This window comes from Camelus dromedarius, chromosome 3 (assembly GCF_036321535.1).
Source record: "Camelus dromedarius isolate mCamDro1 chromosome 3, mCamDro1.pat, whole genome shotgun sequence".
Lineage (NCBI taxonomy): Eukaryota > Metazoa > Chordata > Mammalia > Artiodactyla > Camelidae > Camelus > Camelus dromedarius.
In genome coordinates this window covers 5265662-5286306 of record NC_087438.1, presented here as the reverse complement: position 1 = coordinate 5286306, position 20645 = coordinate 5265662, and the positions used below count along the sequence as shown (strand labels likewise).

The 20645-nt window shown below is 45.6% G+C and overlaps 1 protein-coding gene across 2 annotated transcripts in view; it reads right to left on the bottom strand.

Annotated features, from left to right (window-relative positions):
* The window catches only part of ADCY2 (adenylate cyclase 2), a 378996-nt gene that overhangs the window by 127063 nt on the left and 231288 nt on the right, over window positions 1-20645 (bottom strand). For both annotated transcript variants that reach the window (XM_064479397.1, XM_064479401.1), the window contains exon 5: window positions 2089-2237. In XM_064479397.1, coding sequence (XP_064335467.1) covers window positions 2089-2237 — 149 coding nt within the window. The remainder of the gene's footprint in view (window positions 1-2088; window positions 2238-20645) is intronic.

Below are 20645 nucleotides of genomic sequence, written 5' to 3'. Positions count from 1 at the left end.
GCAGCCCCGGCCAACATCTGGCCTGCAGCCTCATGGGAAGGTCTATGCCAGAACTACCTGGCTAAGCTCCTTCCAAACTCCAACCCACAGAAACTGTGGGATGTTTAATGTTCTTTAAAGCCACCAAGTGTTGAGGTAATTGTTATGCAGAAATTGACAAGCGATATGGACATTATGCAGACCCTTTGTCAACAGCCTGAGACTGGTGGTGTCTTCGGCCATTTTTATAGGTCTGTCGATCCTGGACTGTATCACAGATGCTTAAAGATAGTCTGTGATCCTGTTACAATACAGAAGCATTCATCTTTACATATTTTGAATATCAATAAGCGACTTAAAAGTATTTCCCGAGACGGAAGGGGTATTGCTGATTTTAAGACAGTTAAGGCTGCAAAGAGCAATTTCTAGTACATCTTGTCAGGAAATCTGAATTTTTAAAAATTATATATATGTAAAATGCTTAAAAACCTGAAAGCAGGCCAGTGTTTTAAATAATTTTACTCCTAACATGTGTGGATAAACGCTCTCTCTGTGTATGTATATATATATACATATACATATACAGAGAGAGAGATCTGTCCTATGATTCCAAAAAATGGTGATGACTTTAAAAACTTTTTTTTACTACTGATTCCTCGTCTGGTCAATGATTGTTCCTTAGTTCCTACTTGATACACAATTTTTATTCTGTTACCTCCTTCTCAATATGCATTTCTTACTGGATATGAGCTCTCTGTGTGCTTGGGCGATAGCTTTTTCTAAAATTGTATGTCAAATTGAGATTTGTCTTAGCAATGTATTTAAGCTGCAGTTAAATCTGTTTCTTATGAATAAAATTCAAAAATCCTTGACCTGAAGTTGCCAGACTGGAAGGCAGCATCGTGCTTGGAAAAGGTCTGGACTTGGGGGCAAAGGGCCCGATTCCAATTCTAGACGATGCTCAGCACATTTCAGTTGTGTTTGTGGTGGTTGTTACTAAACTACTGAATGGGGGGGGAGCAGCTCTGACAACTAAAGGAATAACATAATGGATGAGGCCAGATGCACCCAAGTTACTTAATTTTTTTAACCTCTTTTTTGGTTTTGCTTTATTTTGGAGGAAGCAGGGGGAGGTAATTAGGTTTATTTATTCATTTATCTTAATCGAGGTACTGAGGGTTGAGCCCAGGACCTCATGCGTGCTAAACACGTGCCCTACCACTGCGCTATACCTCCCCCCAACAAGTTACTTACTGAGATGACCCAGCCGCCACTGCAATATCATCGAATAGATGAAAGAACACCCCACCCCCAACCAGAGAAGTGCTATCAGGAACGGGTGGGCACAGAAAATGGCGAGGACCAGGGCACCCACATCTGGAGGGGCCTACCTTGCAGCTAGAGTTGGACGAGGAGTGTGGGGGGGGCACCCTCTCCAGGCTGAAGTGAGGGTCCGCACGGCCCCTCTCTAGGGTTCAGGGGGGAAGAGGCCCTCCGCCACCCTCCTTCCTTTCCACAGTCCTACGCCAGTTTCCCAGTCACTGGGATCCCAGGAACGGCTCCCTGGGAAGCAGACATGACCGTGCCACTCTTAGAAGAGCAGTAACTTTCACTAGAGTCTCATTAAGGTGCACACTGGCTCCCTATCACGCGGGCACTGGTTGGCCAGAGCCCAGAAAGCCATTTTTCCTGATAGACAGCAGGACACCCAGCTTCCCTGGAGAGTGCTGGCTCCCCAAGCCCTGCCCCTGCCGAGTCCACCGTGAGGAATCAGTCCTTGTGCCCAGAGCCCACTGACTCTTTAATCTCATGGCAGCACTGAGTGCTGGGTTCCAGGTACACCATGAGATCTGACCAGGAAGTTCCCAGAATAAGGACCCCACTGTCCCCCTCTCTCCCGTTTGTGACTAAAGGTCACAAAATGCAGTAAAGTAGAGGAACCCATTTCCTTATCTTAATGTGAAGGCCTGAGAGGCAGCGCACGGGTGGGTGGCGTGGTACCCTCTCCTCCCCGCTCCTCTGCACGCAAAGGCGAACAGTTCCAAAGGACGCGCGACACCGGGAGACGTGGGCTCCCGCCGCACGCGCCCAGCCCGGCGGCCGGCGTACCTGACGTTGGTGTGGCGCTTGACGTACAGGTTGTGGAAGTTGTTGGTGTTCTCCATCTGGCCGGCCTTGGGGCCCTGCAGCCGCTGGATGATCTCCGCTTTCATTTCCATGGCGATGTGCGCTGGGAGCAGGGACAGCAGAAGCCGCTCCTGAAACAGGGTGTGGGGCAAAGACCAAGAGCTGTCCCACAGCCAAGGTCACATTCAAGTGCCACTTGAAATCATCCCTGATTGAAGTGGGGCCAATGTGAGTGCTCTTTCCAACAAGTTAAAATACAGACTCTAGAAACACGTATTGAAAAACAAATCAGATTTTCTAAGGTCAGAGTGTGTTACTTATCATTTTTTGAGTTCTAAGCATGTGCTCTTCAGTGTGGAGAAAAAGGAAGGCATACTTATTTCCCCAAAGACATTATTTTTCTATTTTGATCTTAAGGTAGTGAAGCAGAAATAGTATTAAAATCCCAGAAACCAGTGCTCAGTCTAAAATAGAAAACACTCATTTTCGTCTGCTTGTTCATTTGAGAGATAAAGTATAAGCTTTATTGCACTTTAGAAAGTCAACCAATAGTCCACATTCCCTAAATAAGATAGTCACACATTCTCAAATATTTCATTTTCTCTGTGGTGACCACCCACTCCTCTTTAGTGACTCTAAACCAACATACAGACAGAGACAAAAACATTAGCTTCTCTAAACTGTCGTCAATGAGAACCACAGGTGGGACCCAAAGAAATGATGACAGTGAGCTTTTCTTGTATTTTCAGTCTTTAAATTCAGTAAACCTGGCACATAGTAGCACACGATATTGCACATATTTGAATATGTGCTTATTTTCGTTAAATGGCACATTTCCATTCTCTTCAAAGAAACTGCAATTTTTTTTGAGAAAAAGTATCAGAGAAGGGCAATCTTTGAAAGTTTATATCCATGCTAGAGTATTTTCAACATCAATCTCTTATAGAAAACATCCTATTCTCCAGGTATTGTGAATTTAGCAGCTGGTATTCAGTGTGTATAAACAAACATTTGTGGAATGAAACATTTTCCCTTTCTTCCACATTTTCTTTCTCTTTTTTTTAATTTGTTTTTTTCTTTTTGTGGAGAAAGTGGTGAGAACGTGGGGCGGGGTGGGGGGGAGGTGGGCTTCACTCCCAGGTGTCTGTCTCCTGGGCGCACCCACAGTGCACATCACTTTGGGGGCTGTTGCGAACTTTCACCAAAGGAGCAGAGGAGGCCAGGAGGGCACCTTGATGAAGATGAAATGACCACAGCTCATGCCCATCCTGCTCCAGGGAAAGACAGGGGCAAAGTCAACAGGAGACTGAGTCTGGCTGTGGGGGACCGCAGTACATGGCAGGGAGGTCTTCTCCGTGAACTGGTGTAACAGCGTTGATCGTTTGTTTGTTCATTCATTGATTTGTTCACCCAGTCAGAAAACATCCATCATTGCCCAGGAAATGCCAGGCCCCTTGATAAGCACTCGTGGTAAATGCAAAGACGAATGAGACAGTGTCCCTGACACCACGCTGTTTATGACCCGGTAGGGGGCCCACCCCCAGGGCACAGCTGTCAGATGAGGCGAGAAGCACAGGCTGGTGTTCAGAGGAAGCCACAAGCCTGGGACCTAGGAATACAGAGAGAAACGTGCAGCCAGGAGCACGGGCTCTGACCCGCATTCTCCCGGGAGCTCTCTGCGTGTGAGCCAACTGCATCAAAACCACAGCCCTATCTGCTGGGTGTTATTCCAAACCTCCTTGTAACAGAGGCAAGAAGAGGCAGTTAGGTAAAGGGCGGGGAACTAACACTTGTCATAGCACCTGACACAAGCCAAAGGGAATTTTATTGGTACTTAAGAAAGTAAGAGAACACTTTATATTTAATAATTATCTTTTTACTTTTTGTTAAATTCCCCTTGATGTTTCCTTATAAATTAAGACATGAAATGTAGAAATCAAAAATTTTTAATAAGGTAAATGTCCATGGTTGATGACCTAGTGTGTACACGAGTAGGTGTCTGCTCCCTGTCTGACCCTGGGATCCACATGAAGACAATGGGATTTATTTTTTAAATAAATGGTACTCTACCACCTTTTGTAATCTTAATATAAAGAGCTATTCCATTACCTACTCGTCTTCTGCTATCCGCCTGCCAAATACATATATTTGCCACTTATCTTCAATTCTTCAGTGGTTTACTTTCCATGACAAATCAGTGGTTAGACACTTGGGAAGTGTGGAGTCATAAACCACATGATATATTCAAGGAAGGCCTGAGATGACAGACTTTGTCCCTTAAAGCCTGGAACTGAGTTAATGCTAATGCTGCATTTCCTTCAGCCCATTTCAGTGGCTGTTAATCACACTGGTGCTGTTGAGTAACCCTGAATGGATGGTCCCCGCTTCCTCTTTCTGTTCACTGATCCCTGAACTAGATGATTGGGTGTGAGGTCAAATGTTACAAAGGAGTCATAACGTTCAAGACCTAGGAAATGTAGTGAGGAAGGTACAGCACTGCTGCCAACAAAAATCAGGCGACCCGTCTGGTCACACTCTCAGACATGAACAGAGCAGCCCCAGACGGGAGCAAAAGGACACACGTTACTCAGAGACGCCATCAAACCCCTGTCATCATCAAAGCAAGTAGACACTGAATACAAATTTGCTAACTTCTAAAACAGTGACAAGAAATGCTGGCATGCAGGATGTAGCAGACTATGCGTCTGGCTTAGGCTGTCTGTTTAGAAGTCTCGGTGGAGTCTGCGTGTCTACAGAGATGTGATGATTGGCTTAAGTCGATTAAAACCAATTTTGTGCTCTTTCTGACGGGTGATGGATGAGTCAAGGGCTAAGAGAAAACAACACGCACCAGGTCCCAGGGCTCAGCTTACATCACTCTGCACGGCTCTCATATGAGGATTACTGTGTCTTCCCGTGAATTCAGTGTGGTCTCCTGATGGACTTCAAGCTCTCAGTAGGCTCTCCCAATGTTTATATTCAGTTCTAGTCATGTTTTCTGGAGCCGATGCTGTCAGTGTCCTGACCATGTTCCCTCTCCCTTCCCTGCGGCTTGTTCCCTTCTAAATCTATAGTTCTCTGTGTCTTAACCAATGAGGACGTAATGGATGGATAAACACCCCAGCTTCTGCACCCACACCCCTCAGTGGGCAGATGTGAGCATCTTCCACACTTCAGTCAGAGGGTGTCCAGATGGACCGAGCCCCTGTTGCCACCAGTGTCCCCTTTCAATAGCTGACCTCCCTCCCTGCCCAACTCCTTCACTCTGCTACCTGGAACCATTTCCCAACTAAAGGACAATACCCAGATCCTTGTCTTAGGGTCTGCTTGGGGTAACCCTAACTGAGACGTCTCTAAGCACCTTCTCTCTTCCTCCTGCATTCTGTAATAAGAATACACTAAACCCCAAAGCACACAAAGCCAGCCTTTCCTGAAAGACAGTTTCCATGAACAAAAAAGATGAATCGAATATAGTAATCCTCTTTCATGCCCCTGGTTTCATTTAATGACCAAATGTAAATGATGATCTTTATTTTAGTCCCAAGTGTTGACAGACGACTGGCTTTTTATAAGTAGTTTGAAAAAAGCAGGAAATAAACTTCATATGTTGTGTAAACCAAATTTTCTTTTGTGTGTGTGTGTGTGTGTGTGTGTGTGTGTTGAAGAATCTGTGTGAAGTTAGACTGGAATAAAGATTTTGGTAACAGCCAAAGAGCCAAACAGAGAAGACCCAAGTCTTCTCTGCTACCATGTGATGCCAGGACCGCTGGTTGAGGGTGAGACCTGTGACCAGAGCTCAGGACGGGGTCTGTGCTTTGGGGTCTGCATGTGTCCTCCTGGCGATCACAGCACTGGGTAATGGGGAAAGCCTTACACAAAAGCCTGCACTCCCATGTGGTGAGTCAGGGCACTGTTACATATGTCTTTCTTCCCTTGTAAAATGCTGTGCTCTCAAAGCAAAGCCCAGTACTATGGCATAGACGATAAATTTCAACTCAGTTCATAATCTGACAAGGTTAATATTCCCATTAATATTTCAGCTTTTTGCTAATGTAGCTGTGTGCCCGCCAAATTATCTGAGAGCGACACACAAACTTAAGTGCTTAATATATCAGATATAACCCAGCTACATTATCTCCAAGCCCACTGGAGACAGTCTTTAAGGGGTCTTTTGGAAAATCAAGTTGTCACAAAACTGATGGATATATACCATTACTGTTTATTTCTCTTACTGAAAAAGACTGTCTAACTACAGAGAATTTGGCTAATTCTGGCCTATTCAAAGGTTATCCAATGTACCACTTGGCCCCAGTTTGAGAGTTCCACTTCAACACACCCCTTTATTAAACCTCTAATTATTATTCATTAGCAATAAATTTTTCCGAGAACTTGTTTTATAAAATTGTGCCTCCTAGAAAAGCTACAGAGGTCATAAATTTCAATGTGCTATTGATCAAAATTCAGGACACTCTGCACTCTGAAGTGTTTCTAACATAATGAAGCAAAGTACATATTTAACTATATATTTTATGCTGTTTTTGAGATTATTTCGGTTGACAAGAAAATACAATTTAAGCCAAGAAGACCTGAACTTAAAATTTGAGCTGAGATACAATGATGCACATTATGTCCTATTCCTTCATTAAACCAAGGCGTGTAATAGTTAAATCTGCTGTGCTTTCTAAAGGGAGGTTGACAATGACACACTCTTTCACAAGAATTAAATATTTTTTCTCCTTCAAGATTCTCATTCCTATTCAGTTCTTATTTTAAATGCAATTCAATTACATCAGGAAGCCAAACCAATGCAATGAATAGAAGAAATTTTGTTTTAAAATGTTCTCCTCCCAACAGAAAGTAGCTACCAGAATATAAAGACACCAGATCCCTCAACAGCCACTGCATCACATGTGACGCGGAGACAGATGACGCCGTTTAGTACTGTCTTGCACTATGAATGGACCATGTGTCCACTTGGAATCAAATGTTGAAAACTCTGTGCTTGGAAAACACCTACCAGGGATGTGACTGTTAAGTCAGTGTCTTCCCCGAGCTCATGCATCCTCCTGCAGCCAGCCTCACGTTTGCAGGTTTCAGAGAAGCAGCAACCTCTGGCACCAACCTCTGTTGCCCGCACAGCTCCACAGTGAAGTTCCAGCAACTACTGCTCATGTTGCTGCCTCCTGTTCTAAAATGTAGTTTGTTTCTCTTAGGTCCTTCCTTCGAAATCTTGCTTCAATCAATCAATCAATCAGAAAACACTGAATACTCTTACTGTTAGAAAGGTCTTGCTTTTTCTTTCTTTGAGTTTTATAAAAACAGTCAGTCATCATATTCACGTATGATACAAAGTAGCAGCACTTTGGAGCAGAAACAGCACCTACGTAAGAGCAGACATGAGCTCCCGCCACTCCTCTGCCACCCCTCTGCCACCCCTCTGCCACCGTCCAGGAGACCTCAGCCACACCACTCCAGCCTTTCAGTCCCAGTTTGGCTGCTGAGAAAATGTCTACTGGACCCGGTGAGTTGGAGGTCTCTGTGTCCATGTAAGTTCCTAGAATTTTATGGAACCACAAAAGGTCCTTTCTAGAATTTACCCTTCATTGTTTAAGAGTTCAACAATTAGTGACATAGAGTAAAGACTCCAAGTGCTCCAAGGCAGTGGCCAAGACTGCAAGGACTTTGAGAAAGGAGAGAACACTTGGAGTCTTAACAAAGAAGACAAGGAGGAAGCTGGGTTTTTGCTGTTCTTGAAGAGTGGCTCCAATGAACTGGAGGAGGATGAATAAGAAACAAGAGCTATGGTGTGCCAGGTTAATGGGCAGTGTTTGTGTGTGGAGGGTTGTCGATTTCACAGGAAGACTGCAATGCTTTGTGCAAAGTAATATCAATATACTATGGATATGTTGTGGTATGCATATATAATGGAATACTACTCAGCCATAAAAAGGAGTGAAATATTGCCATTTGCAGCAACATGGTTGGACCTAGAGATTATCATGCTAAGTGAAGTAAGTCAGACAGAGAGAGACAAATATCATATCACTTATATGTGGGATCTAGAAAAAGACATAAATAAACCTATTTACAAAATAGAAAATACAGTTACGGTTAAAAAGGGGAAAGGCGGCAGGGATAAATTAGGAGTTTGGGATTAGCAGATACAAACTACTATATACAAAATAGATAAGCAACAAGGTCTTACTATATATAGCACAGGGAACTATATTGATAGCTTGTAATAACATCTAATGAAAAAGAACATGAAAAAAGAATACATATATGTACGACTAAGTCACTGCGCTACACACCAGAAAGTGATGCAACATTGTAGATCAATCATACTTCAATACAAATAAAATCAATGTGCATTTCAACAAACCGCTGTTCCCTTTTACAAAACAATAAGTCCTTTCATTGCGTACATATATTGTTGTCTCACTTTATAAACCCTGGTCACCTTTGATTTCACTTAAACGTAAATATTTTTGACCATAAAAAAGGCAAAACAGATACAGGTGTGGCTCAGAATGGGTTTGGAGAGGTGGTGTTCACTAGGAAGCCATGAGCAGATGAAACTTGTATCTTCCAGCTTTACGACCACTGACTGCTCGTTCCATTCACTCTGATCTGTAAGTTCAGTGCGAGGGTGGAGACGACCAAGATGCTTTTAAAGAGCAAGGCATTAAGAGAGGGTGGAAAGAAATAAATGTTCATCTACATGAGCCTACTCTCCAGTTAGGAGAAGTTAGAGAACAAAAGCCTAATCAAGTCAAATTATAAATTATGTCTGTAGTCACAGGTGGCAGTAAGTTGATACTTCTAGACTTGAATGGTGTACAATCAACCGTCAATTCAACTCCTCAAAATAGAGCCTCTAGTGGAAAAAACATCACTCATAAAGTAGTCGCTCCAAGGATGGGAGAATATGGAAGTCTTAAGATAAGAGGCACATCTCTGTTCCCTTGACCAGCAGCAGTGCACACGGCTGCACATGGCACCCGGAGCAAGACGACGGGAGGGCCCCTGAGCATCACATGTGCCTCTCAGGCTGGTGACCCCACAAGGTCTGACCCAACACAGCTCAACACCAGTGCTGCTGAATCACCCAAAGGGGATCTCATCGTGCAAACAGGCCTCCATACTCACGTGCTGTAAAGTAAAAAAGTCAAGTGCTCCAGAGTGATGTGGATTCTGGTATGACTTGCCTCTCAAAGGTCCTCTGCCTATATTCAAGGAACACCATCCAGCCCGAAACAGGCAGAGCCAGTTGAAGAAAATGGCAGAGAAATGTGCGAAGACTGACCACACTACTGGATTTTGGGGGGAAAACAACCTCATGACATATAGGTGGCCGGGTGAGTTCTTCTGAAAAGAAGGAAAAATGAAGATGCTAACAGTACCATGGACAGAGGAGATGATAAGAAGACATAGAAAGAAGTTAATATGTGGGATCCATTGTATTAAATATCACAAAGAGTAAAATGGAATATTTAAACATTCAAATGCAATCCCTCAGTGACACTGGATGCCCAGATGACAATGTGGTTATAAACACACAACACTTGCAGTAACTCAACTGTTGTCCTGAAACAGGTGTTGACCCTCTCTTTCCTCACCCCACTGACGATAAGCTTGGCCACGTGGCTTGGTCTAAATAATGAGATGTGATGGGCATGATGCGTGCTTCTTCTGAGCAGAAGCTTTAAGAGCCAGCCTGGGGCTCATCATGCTTTTGTCACTCTCTCTTTTGGGGACCAGCAATGTCCCAGGTAGAGGCTGCTCTGAACCTGGGTCCCCTGTATGATGCAAAGTGGGAGCCCACCGATCCTGGACAAATACAAGGGAGACAGCATTGTTATTTCCACTTTGATCTGGGGGTGATTTTTACTCCAGCTCTGCAGGCAGAAGCAACACCACGAGGGCGTGCACACCCACCTGTGTGCTCGGTCCTTGTGTGTGTATGATTGTCATAGCTGTTCTGACTTGATGAAATTTCACTTCCTCACTCACATAGACACCTTGGAGTTGCTTCAAGGGGTGTAGGAATTACACAGGGCAGGAAATCCCCCACCCAGTGTCAGACGCATCTCTTCAGCTATAAAAAAACAGATCACTTCTCTAGAAGCTTTTTTCCTAAGAAAAGGCTGAAGTCATGAGACTCAACCCATTCTCCTTGGCTGCAGGTGCCATTCTATATGCAAATTGTTGTTGTCTGTGTCCTCCAACTGATGTGTTTGTTCTCACCAGATGCGATGCGATGAGCCTTCATCAACCAGCCATGTGCTCCCAGACTTAAGACTGTCAGCAGTGCAGTGTCACACAGATATGTTCATCACATCAACTATGAAAGGTATCACAAAAGAGCACTGGAGTGTGCTGGGGAGGCGGCAGACCTGGCTCCCTCCTTGACAGCGATAAGGCCCTCAGCAACTTGGGATCCTAGTCTGGAGCAGGCTGCTCTGTCTAAGCCCAGATGCTTGCACGTGTGAAGCCGTGCGTCTAAGAGAGCTGGGGTGGGGGGTGAGGGTGGGCTCCAGAGCTTTGGAGGGGAGACCAGTCCCTTCGATGCTGCGACTAAGTTCTCCTTCAAGAAAGGCCTATAAATTCGCATTTGGGGCACCCAGATTTGTTGATCAAAGAATAGGAGACCTCGCTTTTACACGGAAATGAACTTTCCCCTGTTCTTTGGGGAAATGACAGAAACACTTTATTCGAACACAGTTGCTCTGCTCTTAATTCAAGATTCTTTTCCCCGTTCAGCAAATATTTATTGACTACTTTCCAAGCACCAGTTCCAGTCCTAAGCAATACGTAATCATTATCTCTTAGACGTGATTGACCCTTTTTTTTTTTTTTTTTGGTGGGGAGAATAATCCTTTTTCCTAATTGTGCTGAACTTGGAGATGTGAACCCAAAGCAAAATTGCTCCTGGGGTGAGTCTCACAGCCTCCGATGGTGCTGACAGCCCTCAGCCCCCTCCCAGCCCCTAGTCCAAACCCTGGCCACACTGGGGCACAGAGCAAATCCCAGCTAACGTCAGAAGGCTTTCTCTGAGCAGGGAGGGAACTGAAGAGATTCCTGGCAGGAGCTGCTTGACGCTTCTCTCGTGAACACACCACTGAACCCTAAGGTGGGCATTTACTACTTCTGCTGTGACCACTATGCTGAGCGGCTGGCTTGGAGAGAGAACTTCAGGACTCTCCAGCACAGACGTAGATGTTCAGATTTCTGCTTATTTGTCCTGCAAATTGAAGCCTCCAGAGAAAAGCTTCTGAAGTCAAAATCCTGCAGATGATACCCTGTAAATATTGTGCCTGCCCTCAGACACTAATTGTCCCCTTGGGCACAGACGCGACTGATACCAAGAGATGGGCCCATCATTTCTGCATAACATCAACTTTTCAGGGAAAGAATAATAAATGAGAAAAGACAGAGCAGAGCTGCATTAATTCTCATTCTGCTAATCAAGCAATGTCTGAAGCTTCCTTGGATACAAATGAAAAGAGGCAAGCAGCAAATTGTACAGCAAAATCATCACGGCAGGAGGATGAAGGGCCATCATGTTCCTAGGATTTCATTGACTTGAATGAAATGAAATAATCCTGCTTCAAACTCAGGAATGAAGGTGCTCTCCTGGTCCAGTTTGCTGGACTGTTAATTTGTCACACACCTGATCTGTGAACCAATATTGTTCGTACATCATAATTTTAAAGTTTTATCTTTGTCTTAAAAAAATACATTCTTTGTAATCAGACTGCAGATTTGTTTTCAAGGATTCTCCCACCTAAGTCTCACGAATAGGTCTGTCCTTAGAATTACATCAAATATTAATTAAAAACAGTGAATCTGGTTCAGGATCTCAAATGCAACTCTTGGGGCTCAGAGCAGGCCACCCCAAGATATGCCACAGTGGCATCTTGGTTATTTTGAATTAAAGTTACTTAAAAAACAGTCAGTGCAAAAAAGGTACTCTGCCCTCCTCTGTCTGCCTACAGGCAGCAAATAAATCTCCCACATGAAAGGTGCACTGCCAGCACCACGCAGTAGAGAGACGTCTTTATCGCCAGAGACAGAGAATTCAGGGCCAAAAGTCCCCCCTGTGAACAAATCTCGTTACTTCCTAAATGGACCACCCCAAGCCCAAACTCTGATTAGGTTCTTCACTAATTAAGCACCCACGCCTAAGTTTCTCTGCCTTGTCAATTCCTCACAAATGTATTGTTTCTTTGTCTAAATACAAAAACTGCCTGGTTTGCCACTTACTGGAGCCTATTTCTCTGACATTTCCATAGGTATGAACTAAATCTGTATTTTTTCCTCCTGTTAACCTGTCTTATGTCAACTTAATTATTAGACCAGCCAAAAGAGGGTGGGGTGGGGGTGGATTTCTCCTTCCCTAACACATGGCTATCTGACAAAGAAAAATAAATGATGGCTCGGCGCTCCTAAAATTTAAGCAAAACATCTTGTAACAGTTTACTGTTAGTTACATATGATAACTCAAGTTTAAATCATACAGGGAACGTAGCAGGAGACCTTGATTTGGTGTGTCTGCTGACTCATTTTCTTACTCTCAGCATATACTGTCTTAAGAATTCATTGAAATTTCAAGTCCAGAGGAAGCAAACTGGCAGCCTGCGGCCGAGCCTCCCCAGGCAGATGAGCTCTGACTGGCTGGCAGAGAGCGCTCGTCCGGCTTTGTCGGGGTGCAGGTGGAAGAATCTGAACACCTTTAGGTAGGGCATGTAATTTCATTGCATGTATTTACCTTGTCGGCTTGTCCTCTAAGTCTGACCTCTCACCCTTGGCACTATTGGCATTTGGGGCTGGAGCGTTCTTTGTTGTGGGGACTGTCCTGTGCGTTTCAGGATGTTTAACTGCATCTATTCCCTAGACTTAGACCTGAGCTAGACGCTAGTAGCGCCTACTCACCGGGCACCAGTAGAAATCCCATCCCCACTGGTGACAACCCAACCACCTCTAGGCACTGCCAAATGCTCTTCGGGGGAACACCGGTGGCAAAGATCTCCCCTGACTGAGAACCACTGCTCTAAATGTGAGTCTCCTCCTTTGGACCGTTAACCTGACTACTTGTTCCCCCTTGCCCCTCCGCTTTCCTTACTCCATTCCTTTCCACCCTGGACTCCATAGCCCATCACTTCAATTGCTTTCTTGCCTCCATCCTTCCAGAGCGGAGGACAGCAGCTCTCGAGGGCATGCCTCCAAAGCAGACCGTAACTTATGGTTACATACCATTGGCCAGAGGCCATTACAGGGCCGTCCCCGCCTCTGAGGGATGCTGGGACATGCCTTGGTTCAGGGTGGCATATGCCCAGGTAAAAAGATCCTCATAGTAAAGAAGAAAAAGATAATGGATCTTGGGAGAAAAAACAGCAGTCTCTTACATGCAGAAAAGTCAAATGCTGCATCTCCAAGATGGAAACCGTCACCTTCCCTCCCGGAGCTGTTCATCCCCTTGTGCCTTTTGTTCAGTTGAAGGCTGACCATCTTTCCAGCCGCCTGAGCAGAAAGCTGCTCTCAGCCTTGATCTCTCTTCCCTCTCACCGCCCCACGTCCAGTGAGGCAGGATGTCGTGTCCTTCACACGGGGGAACTTGCCCCGCTCCCTTGACCTCCTGCTCCTACCCAGTTCTTGGCTGCCTCCACCACCCACCTGATGAGCAGATGGTCTCCTAACTGGCCTTCCCACCTCCTGCCCCCTGCTCAACCTCACCTTTTCTCTCCTGCAGCAGAACTCTTTCTAAAACGTGACGCAGCCAAGTCAGATCTGTCCCAGCTCTGAATGCATCTACTGACCCTTCTCCCCACCGTTCCCCTTTGCTTCTTCACCCCTTGTCTCCCCTCCCACATACACTGTTTTAATTTGGGGGGCCATTAGTCCACACCCCTTACTGCTGTCAAAATCACATAAGCTGGAGGCCAGGCCTGGAAGGGAGGGACACCTCTCCCTACCCAGAGCCCTCTCGTGTGTGGTCAGAAAATTTGCTGTTTTTCGGTTTTTTTCTAAGTAAAAAGATTCTATTAAAAAAATTTCCAGTATATTAAAAAGACATGCTATACCCCCAAGAACTCCACCTGCTTCGTTTCTTCCTCCTCCATCTCGAGCCTGTGGTCCAGCTCCTCTGAACCACATGCAGCCCCAGCCTGGAGCTGTGCTCACCTCTCCCTGGAGAGGATGCTTTCCTGGGACCTGAACTCTAGGCTCCACCACAGCACTCCCACCCACAGCACCACCCTTCACTAAGGGGAGCCCTGCTAACTCCTCTGCCAAGCTCCCAATCACACACCCACCCCTCCTCTACCACACCCTTCCTGAGAGCTGTCTTGCACAGTCTCTCATCACCCCCAGCTGGTTAGATGCTGTGTACTGTTTTGGCACCCAGTGTTTACCTTCCAGCTCCACTGAAATCATCTGTTTACTTTCCTGCCCAAAGTTGTAGGTGTCGCTGTGCCTAGACTGGCCCTTCCTCTATATTATGTTCTCGGCATGGGACAGAGTCAGGCACACAGTAGACAATAAACAGCTGTCGGACAGACACAGGAAGGGATGCCTGGATGTGTGACGAACGCCTCATTACACATCAAACAAGATTTCTGCTGGGAAGCTCGTTAAATAGTCTGCTTTTTCAATGATGGAAGTCAAGAGAGCATTCTGGCCTCAGCTCTGTCACTCACTAAGTGGACGGTGGGTTATAGGAGTGGCCAGCGTGTAACTTCCTTGGCTGCCAGCGTCCTCCTAGCATCCTGAGAGGATTCTGAGTGCATCTCTGCGGGCCCTTCAACCTGGAGGTTTCATCCTCTCTGCACGGTGTCGGGAAGAAATGGGGAGACATCCTTGAGCAGTGGCAGAAAGGAAATACATTTTGAAATTTTTGAGGGGGTGGTAATTTTTAAAAACCTATGCTTTTCTACAGTAGAAGAAATGATGGAAGAATGTAAATAACAAATACATGTGTCTATATAATGCATGTGTATCATATATGTGCACATATGTCCGTATCTACAGACACTTACATACCTACAGATAGAGACGTACAGACAGGTACCCTGTAATGTTGTCACAGTACACGTTAGTTGCCATGCGTGCATGTACATGTTTTCTTCATGTATTTTTCTTAAAGGTGTTCTCCTGTCTGATCTTCCTAGAGCTGAGGAGCACTCTCCTTGTCGTCACTCTGCAGGTACAAGTCCAAGTGCTGATGCAAATTCCGCCGGGAAGGCTCCTCCCGCCGCTGACCCCAGCACTGGGCATGATGGGAAGGACGCAGCCCCGAGCCCAGCCCGGAGGTGCCGAAGAGGGAACGCATAACTTACGAACTGCAGTCCAGTCCAAGTGCAAAGAGGGCATGTTTTCTGCCAGGAAACAAAAACTAAGATCGGCAGGGGAATGAAAGCCATGGCTAGTGAGAAGACGCTCAATGACACTAAAAATCGATATATTTATTGATTAATTTGAATTAACGACATCAGCATACATAAGCTTGGGGATCCTCAACGTTGTCACGCCAACAAAAAACATGTGTCCACCAGGAAACGTATTTTTGGAACACTGAATTGGCGTGTGAAAGGCTGGTATCCGGTTCAACACTGAATCCTCTGCAGTGTTTTCCAAGGAAAAGAGCATGTTATTCTCGCCAGCTCCCGGGTCCACGCCAACTTGACCTCAGGCCTGGTTTGGATTAGAAATGGATTTCGGTTGCCTGTTGTTGCAAAACAAATCATCCCAAGACCAGCGATTTAGAACAATAACGTGTCTTCTTCTTCCTCTTCTTTTTTTTTTTCTCATGAGTCTGTGGACCAGCTGGGTGGCTCCTTTGCTGGGTTTGCTGCGGGCCGGCCACAGGACTGTGCTCAGCTGAGGGCTAGCCTAGCTGGAAGGCCCAGCAGGGGCCTTATTTTTCTGGCAGGTGCTGCTGGCTGGCGGCGGGGCCTTGGTTCTTCTCCCTGTAACCACTCAGCCTCCATTAGGCTGACGGCCTTCCTAACGGTGATCTCAGGGCAGTGGTCCCAGAAAGCAAGAGGGAATCTCAGGGCCTCATTAGGCCTTGGCTCCGGAATTCACAGAGCGTTATTTCCCCATATTCTATTAGTCAAAGCGAGAAACACACTTGCCTAGGTTTGAGGAGTGGCAAAAAATGGCAGTGTTTTCCATCAGACACAGATAGGATGACTGATGCTTCCAACATTCATGGTTCCAAAGTCATGGTGGAGCCAAGCGTGAATACTGTCTACATGCCCTGGAAGCGCAGGGCCTCTCCACGAGGACTCCCGTGGCTCTAGATCAAGTCAGGTATCAGCTATGTTGGTTCCAACTTGACTTTCTGTGAATTTACCTCCTGTCCAGCTCTGCACATAGCTTCTCTCTCTTCCTCCCATTCTCATCCAAACACATGCTCCAGGCTGAGCTTAGACTTTGCAGGGCAGGACGCAGGGCTGGATCTTGGTGAGGCACTGAGGAGAATGCTACTTCATTCTCTACCACGGCACTCACATTTTGGCCTTCATTCAGTACTCCAAATTAACACTTAGTAAACAATTCTTAGACATGCCTTAAAGGAAACAATATAGACAGTGGAAATTAAGCAGCTGTCTCCAGATGCAATGAGTCACTTTCAATTTATTTTAAGATTGTTTTAGATATAAATTCATATGAATAAGCCCAGAACAACTGGGAGTTTTTAAACTAATGCCGACTTTTTGTTGAGAAGATAAAAGTAACAAAAATTGGATAGGATTAAAGAGATTTCTTCAGTAAACAATCTTGAAAGGAAAGGGGAAAATGAATGAAATGGCATTCTGATATGTTTGATGATTCACTCTTAAGTGATTTGTGGAAATATCTGGGAATGTTCTGTTCTTTGTTTAATGATTTTGCTAAACTACTTTTCTGGTAGCTGATAAAAGCATACCACACCACACTGCCCAAAGAAGTTCTTTGTATGTGAAATAGGCAATTATGATAGAGCAGAAGCATCCAAAACTTTCAATTCAACTGATGGACCTCAAACTTCTTGTGCAACTTGGATTCAAAATCATGAAACTCACATAAAGTAAGATTCCTGATCATCAGTCATCCTTTACTCAATACTGCAAAGCTACAGAAAAAAAAATCCATTTTAAAGTACCATATGGTTAAAGAGTGCACTGGAATTATCTATTAGCTGTTGAAATAATTTAAAAAATCACAATAATAGATACTTGAATTTACAAATGTTCTACCATAGCTTAATGCTTTTATCAGTACAACTGTGCACCTGCCAGCTATTAACTGCTTACAACATCAACCCACCATCAAAAACAACATTAACCACATCACCTACCTAGGGAACTCACAACCCTTCCACTCCAGGTAAAAAAACTTCCAGTCTAAGCAATTTCACAGCATCCATCACCGATCCAGTCTCACCTACTGGACGTCCCACTGTTTCACTCATTAACATTCCACAGTTGGGTCTGTTAATTTCTCTCAGAACACTCTCTCCTGTTACATTCGCTTCATTCTTCCTTCTCCTTTAAGATTCACTCTTACCCCTCATCTTAACGGGGGTGAGAAGAGCCCTCTGTACTGAGGCTGCCATGGGGTTAAAGGGCTTAATGTTCAGAAAGGGCTCAGAACATGCCCAGCACGTAGTGAGTCCTGTACGGCAGCCTCGCTGGTCAGAAATCTCCTTAGACTAGTTCAAGCCCACATGCCTGGTTCTGTTCTCTGAACGAGGATTTGTTTCACTGTCAGCAGTGCCCACTTGTTTAACTATTCTCTGACTCTCCCACTTCCACTGGTCCCCCCGGTTACAGTCTAAATTACTTTGGGGGGAGGGAGAAGTAGGCAGAGATAATGCATTTTATTTATGGAGCCTTTGCAATTCTGGATGTTTATTGCACTTACTAAATAATCAGTAATTATGGTTCTGTTTGTTGATGACTCTAATTATATAAATAAGATAGATGGCCAGATTTAGATGCCATTTAAAAACTATAAGGCAGAACTTCCCTCCCACAACACCTAACATAATGGGCCCATGTTTATGAAAAGCGACCAGGAAAATTCACCACCTACAGTAATAATATAGAAAGGCCATGGCCCAGAATCAGAAACTCGGGGAACCAATGGCCAAAAAGAGAAAGAGAAGATTCCAGAGCTGAGCATGAGGTGGGGTAGGCTTGGCTCTTAACCCGACCCACCCCTCTAAGCAGTCTCACTGAGTAGACAAAAATCCAAAAAATTCTTACTAATACCTACAAACCCAGAGAGAGGCAAACTAAAAGGCATTCTCAGTTTCTGCCTGAGGGGTGGTGATCTCTGGATGGTGGAAACAGTGTGTTGCACTAGCTACTTTAAAGGGTGCTCCTGCTATAGGAAATAGCAATAAATTAGGAAATAAACCTATCACTGCCGCAACTGATCCTGGAAGGAAGAAGGGAAGAGTGTAAGGGTCTCAGTCCATACTGGTAGTTGTAACGGGGGACAACCCTGCACCTCCCTAGCGAGCACTGGGCAGAGCTGGAGACTCTGCTGGCTGTCATATCTGGAGGGTGCTACTGGTACGCAGTGGGCTGCAGGCAAGGACGCTGCTCGGCACCTTACAGTGCACAGGGCGGCCCCACGGCAGAGGAGGATCTGGCTCCACACGTCAGCAGTGCTGAGGTTGGGAACACCCGTGTGAGGCACCCCACTTCACTGCCTGTCGGGTACACTGCATGTGCTTAGAATTTAGCTTTGCTGAAGAGTGGGACAAAATAATCTGGTCAATAAAAAAAAGCCGTAATTCCAGTCCTCTGGGAAGCATCGGAACTCACGAATCTTGGAGAATCACCCCATGCTTTTGTTACAAGCATATGCAGACTATTGTGTGCTGATCAAAACAAGGGACATGCCTGCCTCTGAGTCGTGTGCCTGCCAAGGTGGCCATAACGACCCCGTATTGATTTTCCAGGGCTTCCATAAGGAAGTACCAGAGACGGGGCAGCTTAAACAGCAGAACCATACTTCCTCACGGCCCTGGGGGCTGGAAGGCCAGGATCAAGGTGTCAGCAGGGCTGGTTTCTGCCAAGGCCTCTCCCCTTGGTTTGCAGACGGCCACCTTCAACCTGCGTCTTCACGTGGCCTTCCCTCTGTGCGTGTTGTGTCCTAATCTCCTCTTCTTACAGAGGCACCAGCCAGACTGGATTAGGGTCCACTCTAATGAGCTCATTAAAATGTAATGCCCTCTTTAAAGACCCTATTTCTAAACGCAGTCACACTGAGCTGCTGAGGGTTAGAGCTTCAGCATATGAAGCATATGAAGGGACTCAGTTCAGCCCCTGCCAGAGCCCTTCAACAGGAGCACAGGGAGCGAGGTGGTCAGGACGCAGGGCCGCGCACGACTGCTGGGGTCCGAGAGGGAACAGACATTCCCGGCTCCGTCTGGCTCCCCGCTGCCTCTCCATCTCCAGTGCCTCACCTGCTGCTCAAGACTCCTTAAACGTTCTCTGGTCTCTTCTCTGTCTGCCTGCCCCCCACTGCTGCCGTCTCGGGATGCCCGTCACCCAGCTGCCCCTAAACCACGAAGCAGCAGGAGGGGCGCTGGCCGGCTTCCGAGGCTGGCCCTCCGGCGACGAGCCGTCCCTCTAGGGCGAGGTGGGGATGCGAGCATCCTGCCGCCTCCTGGTAGGAAGCAGAGCTCTAACGCTGGGAGGAAACGGCGGATGGCAGTCTCCGCCCTCACAGCCTCGCGCGGGACTGGCCACCTCCTTCTGCGAAGGGCCAGGACATAAACACCTCAGCTCTGGTACCGCAGCGCGTCCGCACAGCCAGCCGGCTCCGCGCCGCAGCAGGGAGGCCGCCACGGACAACGCGGGAACGCGCGCCGGGAGCCCGCGCTTCCCTTACGGGGGCGGGACCCTTCATTTCATGTCATGTTCGCGTGTCATGACATATTACGGTTCTTCTGATCTTTTAAAAGAGTCATCTAACAAAGTAAAACACTTTCTCAGCCCACAAGGTCCTGACGAAGCAGATGGCGCCTAGATCTGACCTTCTACCTGTATTTTTTTAAATTTATTTCTCATAGACTTAGAATCCAAATTTCTGGTTGCCAAGGGGGTGGGGGGTGGGAAGGGACAGACTGGGATTTCAAAATGTAGAATAGATAAACAAGATTATATTGTACAGCACAGGGAAATACATACAAGATCTTATGGTAGCTCACAGCGAAAGGAAAATGTGACAATGAATATATACATGTTCATGTATAACTGAAAAATTGTGCTCTACATTGGAATTTGACACAACATTGTAAAATGACTATAACGCAATAAAAAATGTTAAAAAAAATTTAAGTATAGTCCTTTACAATGTGCCTATTTCTGGTGTACAGCACAATGTCCCAGTAATGCATACACATACATATATTCATTTTCATATTTTCATTAAAGGTTATTACAAGACATTGAATATAGTTCCCAGTGCTATACAGAAGAAATTTGTTTTTTTAGATCTATTTTTATATATAGTGGCTAACATTTGCAAATCTCAAA